Source organism: Aspergillus caelatus (genome assembly GCF_009193585.1).
Source record: "Aspergillus caelatus strain CBS 763.97 unplaced genomic scaffold BDV27scaffold_106, whole genome shotgun sequence".
Taxonomy (NCBI): Eukaryota; Fungi; Ascomycota; class Eurotiomycetes; order Eurotiales; family Aspergillaceae; genus Aspergillus; species Aspergillus caelatus.
Genome location: NW_022475369.1, coordinates 106,603 through 114,253, shown reverse-complemented (window position 1 = coordinate 114,253; position 7,651 = coordinate 106,603). Strand labels below are relative to the sequence as shown.

Here is a 7,651-nt window from a genome sequence, read left to right as displayed (position 1 = left end):
AAAAAAAAAAAAAAAAGGTAAAAAAAAAGCTACTAATAATGAAGGGGAAAGAGAGTCTAGGTGGCCAAAAACGTACCTAGCAGTGACAGTGGTTGCTGGGTAAGTGACTCAGCGAGACGATCCAGCCGTGGGACCTTGTACCGTACGTCCTCCCTCTGTGAGTGAGGGCGATTGAAGATCTGGTGTGGTGTCTGCCCAAAGTTGTGGATGATGCCAATCGTGGCCAGTCGTTCCACAGGGTCATCGATAGCATCAACATCTTTGGCCCCTTGGTATGACAGGTGATGGAAAACATTGACCGCTTCAATGGCGGCCTCACCTTTCTGTTTGCAACCGAATACCAAGTCTATCCAATGGTGCAGATTCTGGGTCACATAAGGACTTTCCAAAGCTTCACGGTGTTTTTGGATGAAGATTTTCGGATCGCCCTTTGCCCATGGCGGCAATTCCACAGAATCAATCGCAGTAGTCATGTTCTGTAGAACTCCGAAATCATATTTATTGGAATTGACGAGGAACTCTGGGAGGTAGAAAAATTCAGGTATCAGTTCTCTCACGTCAGACATATTCCCGCGCGAAGCGGATTCCCAAGCCTTTCCAATGGAGTAGAAAAGACGGTCAGCGTGATCGAATGTTCCACCCTGAAGTAAGAGGTATGACTTCACAAATGGCTGAAGACGGATCAGATACGAGCTGACAATCATTGCTGAAGAGTAGTGGGTTCCGTAATGAAATGGGGGAGAATTGCCCGCCCCCATCTCTGCGAAAGCTTTGTATCGTTCTCTGAACTCGCCCTCTCGCTCCGGCGTTTGGCAACCCATAGGCTTTGATAGGTCACGGAAGGTTTTTGGGTTAGTCAAATCCAGCTCCTCGCTTGTGTAATCAGCAAGCACCCAAGGGAAAACAGGGTACTGCGTCAGATCGTTGAATGTCCTTCCAGCGAGGGTGTTGATAAGCATGAGATAATGAAAGTTAGAAATTTCACCCTTCACCCACTTCCGTGTTGCGGGGTGTGCTGGTGAATGACCAAAGACGCTGGCAAATCTTGACCCGAAAGACTGAGGTGCATCTTCCGGGCTTCTAAGGGTCTCGAATCTCCAGACATCTTCTGGTCGCGAGTGGCCAACGCTCCCTGTCACTTGGGGCGCCTTAATTGCGAGTTGGCTACAAAGGTGATCCCGAGCGGGCGATGAGATGAGGGTCAGCAAATAGCTAGTTCCGTCGGTAAAGAATATTTCAAGGGCCACATCGCGAAATAGGAACCGCCTCTTGGAGACGCTGATCAAGTCCGACCACTTCCAACTTCTGGTCTCATGCTCCTGTGATTTACGTTCATTGGATTCCCGGCCAGTGATCATGCGTACATAAGGATCTCGTTCCTCTGTAGGGGCTTGCCAGACATTGACAATCTCGCCATCTGACCTCTGGAAAAAGTTATCTAGAATGTAGATGTGGTCTTTCCCAAGGATCAAAAGGCCTTCACATGCCTCCAACCCAACAATACGAGACATGTTGCAAACGCTATCGACCTGGTCACCACGGTGCAGGCTTCTCATGACCTTTCTGTTCTTGTCTTCATAGTCTTCGAGATCAGCCTTCGGGTCGTCAATCATCTCGAAGCTTTCTTCAAATACGCTCCTACTGTCGGGACCAATACCCTGCGAATTACCCTCCGCGTGGTCGGCAGCCATGGCAGTGGGAGTTAGACCTAAAGAGTCACCGTTTGGAGATGCGACATTCGTGTCTAACCTCATCGCCGGAGGCTCTGAAGCCTTTCGTTTCGGCTGGTAGTCTTGACGATCCCCTGAATCATCCGGTACAGTACGCAGTCGCATACGGCTTCGCCCTTCGGTTTGGTCAAGACGCCACCTTCGCTCTTTCTGTTCAGCAAAAACACCTCCATAACGTCGCAAGTCCATATTCAGATGTGCCAGTGCCGCCCACATAAATGTGGAACTATCCTGTTGATCCTGTAGTGCTCTTTGATATTTCAGGAACTCTGACGCTGATATATTCGATACCCAGTGGGGGAATGTAGCCTCGTGCTTGCGTACCACTTCTTCACCGAGCTTTTCCGCCTGACCCCACTGCTTCAACTTTTCTTGACGTCGAGAAATTCGAGTGCGAGATGATGACTCTAGATTCGTATTTTCTTCTTGGACAAAGGTCTCCCAGGCTTTTGATAAGATTCCGAAGAACAAGGCGTTCAAATCGTCCGCCTGGTCGTCAACCCATTGCAAAAAGGCAATATCATCCATGCCAACAAGAGCCTCAAATCCACCAGAAAGACGTTGCTGCAAGGGCGCTGTTGCTTGGCTCAGAATGGCGGACATCTCTATTGGCTTCTGCACTAGCATAATTCTAAAAAGGCCAGCCGCCGCCAATCGTACATTTTCATTCCTGTCGATCAATTTGGTGTAGAGAAGATAGCACAGCAACTGCAGATGATCGGACTGAGTTTCTCCAGAAAGCAGTACTACTTGCCAATATGATAACCGTTTTAAGAATGAAAGTGCCTCCGTACCATCGACTTCCGATAGCCCGAATAAAACCACACGGAATACTGTCGAGCGAATTGTCGCTATCGCCTGGCTGCAAAGCCTTATACTTTTAAGACGCGAGACCTCAGGTCGTTGTAGATATTCCAAGATTGTTCCTGCAAATTCAAGAGTGGCTGTGGCGCCGTCAACAAACCAACCTTCGTAGACTGCTTCTCCTAAATGCGTCGCGAAGCGCCCCAAGTTGGTTAGCACGCGTGGTTCAGACAATAGCTCGACCTTTGAGAATATGGCATCCTGGAGTGTAGAAAGAAGGCTGCGCAACACCCAGGAGTTGAAGTATGCCTGGTGCTCGGGAAATCCTGGAGGCGTCTTGAGGTAGAGTCCGAGACCAGAGAACTCCTTCCTTTCCAGCAGCTGTTCTGAAAACACAGAAAGTGCTAGATTCAGAATAGCAGTTATTAAAGGATGGTTGGTTGTGCCTTTGCTGTCAATTCTCATGTGAGAGAAAGCACGACGTATGCGAAGAGAGGACGGCACATGCTTCCCTCGATCAGAGGTGACTAAAATGAAAGATGAACCACGTCTTAAAGGTCCACCACTATCATCATGGTTCCCAGGCTGTTCAACAGTCGTTGTTTGTAGTTCAGATGTCCTTCGTGATCGTGGCCGAGACACCAAATTGTGATCATCAAACGCTAGACCACCCGTACGAGACTGGGAGTTCATTTCAAAATTCGGACTGACGGAATCGGAGCCGATAACAACGGGGAAAAGGATAGAAACCAGGCTTTGGGCGTATTCAGGACGTGCTGCAAATTCACGATAGCTTTGTGACCTTATCTGCGCTACAGCAAAAAAATCAACAACGGCGGTTAAAAGCGACAGTTGTGCACCCGTAGTACCGACAGGTGCGCAAGATGACATAGATGGCTTGGTAAGTTGAGCGAGGCGATCCTGGAGAGCATTGGGGTCCTGCCCATTCGCCACGGAGAACTCCTCAGCGAATACTGTTTGCTTCAGTCCAGACTGCAACATGTCGGAGATGACTGGGAGCATTTCAGGATAGACAACTTGGGCTTCACCGTTGAGGCAGAAAAGCTCGGAAAGAGAAAGCTGATCGAATGTTTTATCAACGTTGACCTTGCCAATATCAACACCAAATAGTATAGCAAAGCAGATAGGCCATATTATCGGGATGCTCCACCATTTCTTTAGACAATGTCGCATTATAATATAACCCCCAGTCTTATCGTTGAACTTCTTGCTGTAGCTACCCCCGTGAATTACTATCAAACGAGCCATGATCTTTGTTGCCAAAATAGCAATCTCGGGTTCTTCCTCACACATGAGGTACAAAAGCCACTGCATAATAGTCAACACTCGTTACATAATGGGTGGCATTTGCTCTACAAACCTTGTTTGTAACGGCCTTAGCGAACCTCTTGGTTGGCCCGAGATCATGTGCATTGCATAGAAGAGAGCAATACATCCTAAGCATCTCTATCGCTATCGTAGTGCTTGAAACGTACTTCATATCGGGATTGGGCGTGGGCTGTCTTGCAGCAGCATTGAATCTGAGGCTCTTCTTTTTCTGTAACCTGCTCGGCTCCTTTGGCTTATGGATACCATAGGTGATGAAGAGCGCTAGAAAACGGAGCAAATCTGCTGACAGGCAGCCTTCCATCAACGACCCAAAGGCCGAAGTGAACAGTCGCAGTCCTTCCATCGTAAATTCTTCCCCCTTAAGAGCCTCAAGTAGCTTTTTGTTGACACCTGTTTTCCATTAGTATAGAAGTGTAAAACATGCGACGACCAATGAGTCACTAGGGAAGACTTACGCATGCGGGCGAGGCGCTTTGCATTAAACCGACGAAACTTGCTTTCACTGGCAAATATGCAGTATTGGGAATAATACAACTCAATAAGAGACAGTTCGCCATATCTCCACACCTCAAGGTCCACGAGCAAGACTCTGTATGCTAGTGGGTTTGTGATGATAGAGCGATTCGGTTGATCGAAATCATAGCCGACAAAGTTAAGGGTCAAACGAAGTAGTTCGAATGCCAATGTAGATCGTTCTTCATATGTGGAGCAGACGTTGGAGGTCTTCGAGCCCGTAGAGGCACCTGTTACCGGCCATGCTAGCTTTTCGCGTAACAATGCCGCAAGGATTCCATAACCATTCTCCTTTTCCATTGCTTCGCTATTTCGCCAATTGTCCTGTACAGCCTCATAAAGCGCTTCGACTGCCAGAAGTGTAGATTCAGCACTTCTGGCCGCATGGACCAAGCTCAAATGAACCGCCGCACAGCCGCCGATACGCCAGCTCGCGTCATCCAAGGCTTGCGGTATCGCGACTACAGGGTCCCCCGTTAATATACCGATACCATGGGCCTGGGTTAAAGCATCATTGATAGCAGGGGTACCGCCATTGACCGCTACTGCATTGCCTCCAGACTTTGTTAGCTGATGCAGATTTTTGGCTGCTTGTTTTGAAAGATACTTGACGAGTCTGGTTTCATCAATATTGTTACTATCATCGTCATCTAGAATGGATAGTGGAGAAACATTAACTGCTATGCACTCTTCACGAATAAGAGTGCTTGCCTTTCGCCGGATAGCAGTAACAATGTCCGATGACTCCTCTTTACCAGCATGCATATGCTCGTTACGTAGATTCAAGGCCGCGGAAGCTTTATACGTCTGGAAGGAACCTAAACAGTCCTGAAAGTTGCCGTAGTAACGTGGACCGAGATTGTAAAACACGGCAATCATGTCGTCACTATATGCTTCCTCAAATAGAATTGCATTAGCTAGGGACCATCGAGAGGTAGAGATCCCCTTGCCAAGCCTCATAGCTAGATCTTGCGGAGTCCCGAAAAACGATTGAACTCTAGGCGGCCTATTGGGAGCGCTGGGGATTGGCATGCATGGATAATCAATCCGCAATTGTTCAACAAATTCCCCATCTATGAAGAGAGACGCCCGAGAATATGATGGTGGCCTGGGCTTTTTATGAACCACACAGATATGGTACCACCGGTTAGGCTCGAAAGTTATAGACTTGAATCGAACGCTAGGACGAGGTCCCCTGATCGAGGTCTGCAATATAAAGTTGCGAGTATCCTTCTCAAGATACGCGAGCAAGAAGCAAGTTTGGCTGGCATCAAAGGCCCCAAAAATTGTCGTGTGAGTATTCTTGTCAAACTGGTCAAAGCGTGCCCAGACCGCTAAAGTATAACCAGAAGTAGCTGCAGGTGGGAATGAGCGACCCATGGTTGATAACTCTAAAGAGCAGTATCCATGCAATGATAAATCGAACTGTATCGAGGGAGGTTCCTTCGAGCACTTCAAAACATTCACAAGGAACCGAAGAACCTTCGGGCAATCATGAGCTTGTCGGTATAAAGCAGCCACATCATTCAAGTTACTTATACCCAGAGTACAAAGCATCTTTGCCAGTTCTTGATAGAGTTGTCTCTCGGGTGCCGGGCGCTCCTCATTGAACAAAAGCGGCAGAATCAGTGTTATAGTGCCAGTGGAATGCAACGTCGTGATATTCCTCTGGGACTGTGCGGCGAGTTGGACTAGACATGCCGGCACGGCTAGTCTCTGGACTCTGTGCTCGGATATGGAGGCAGACGACTGGGTAAGCCATACTCGGACAAATGGGCCCAGGAGCTCTGGTACTTCGACTGTTTCTGATTTTCCTACGCATCGGTCCACTTCTTCTCTAATACCATCCAAAGATAGCTCCTCGGCAGTTTGGAATTTAGTACTCAGGGTTGTGAATATACTGGCAACTGTCTCCTGGCAAAGGGCCGCTGCTAAGATCGCACCGTAAAATTGCTCCGTATCACCTTGGTTGGAGTCTACTTTCCTAGCCAAGATCGTGAAAGCTTCTTCCAATGCCACTTCTCCTCCCCCAGTGATCCGGTTCGCGAAATACCGTTTGTTCCCGACATGATCCCTTAAGCTCTCAGCTAGGACTGCTAACGCATCTTTGTACACGGAAAGCAGATCCTTCCTCTCATCCTTGGATGACGCATGCGAATCATAACATTGTGAAACCTTTCGGAGAAGGTCTAACAGGGTCTGAAAACCATGTAGGTATCGGAAGGTCTCCTTCGCCTCTCTTGGGTGCTCGTTATCGATGAATGTGTGACGAAGGCGAAGCAGACATTCGGTTGCAGTGGAGGCGACCTGGGACGTTACTATACCCTCTCCGCAAGTAACTTTCAGCTTATCAAGGACAGGACTTAATTCGGGGGCAGCCGGCCGTTGGGTTGATGAGGACGGGGACCGCGAGAGGGCGGAAGTGGACCGGCTCATTGCGCCGCTGAAGCTTATCCCCGACTACCTATTCGATGGCCAGAGACCATCAGACACCATGAACCAGCACTTAGCGTAAGGATGAAGGCGGTCTGCATTGGTATGTGTTATGGTAGCTAGTAGTGAATGCAATCCACACAGTTACCCAACATGGCACAGCCGTAGGGAAGGAGGGAAACGGAAGGGAGAGCTGACGAGTCAGACGATCAACAATTGTACTACTCTAGGAATGGGGAAGAGGCCGATTGTGTCAAATTCAGCATTAGGAATGAGGGTTATCCCGGTCAAGGTCGGAGTTGTGAGTCGAGAGCAATAATTCCCTCTACACCCTCAGGATGGTTCCTGAATGTGATAGACGGTCCTATGCCAACGTCACTGGAGGCAGTGCCGTTAAGCGGGGGGCACATCGGGAGCATGGGTGCATTTTCCAGCTCTCAGACCTAGGTGATTATCAGGTGACAAAGCCTCCGACCATCGGCGGGCCATCATTGGTGGAGAGATAAGTATCGATAAGGGAGGTATGTCTTATCTCCCGCAACGCCCGACCGCCTGTATTGTACGAGAGGGTAATGCACCTATGGTCTCTCGCGGTTTCCGTACGATCGGCTTCTTGTCAAAGTCAGGCGAACAACGGAAGATGGACGTGCTCCCATGGCACGCGACTCGGGTTGCCCGGGAAGGTGGTTGGTCGTGGCGACCAGTCGCCAACGCCCATTGACCTAACATGCCAACTCTTCTCGTTTCAGGAACCTAATAAGCAGTACCACTTTGAGGAGATGGTCAGGTACTGTACCTGCAGTACTCCGTACCTCGATGGC

The 7,651-nt window shown here is 48.9% G+C and overlaps 1 protein-coding gene across 1 annotated transcript; it reads right to left on the bottom strand.

Moving 5' to 3' along the window:
• Positions 1-56: 56 nt before the first annotated feature.
• Positions 57-6,833, bottom strand: BDV27DRAFT_158532 (Beige/BEACH domain protein; the record flags this gene model as incomplete). The annotated part of the gene is made up of 3 exons (XM_032072707.1): positions 57-3,863; positions 3,916-4,274; positions 4,340-6,833. The coding sequence occupies 3 exons, from the start codon at positions 6,831-6,833 to the stop codon at positions 57-59; spliced, it is 6,660 nt and encodes a 2,219-aa protein (XP_031926834.1).
• Positions 6,834-7,651: the final 818 nt, after the last annotated feature.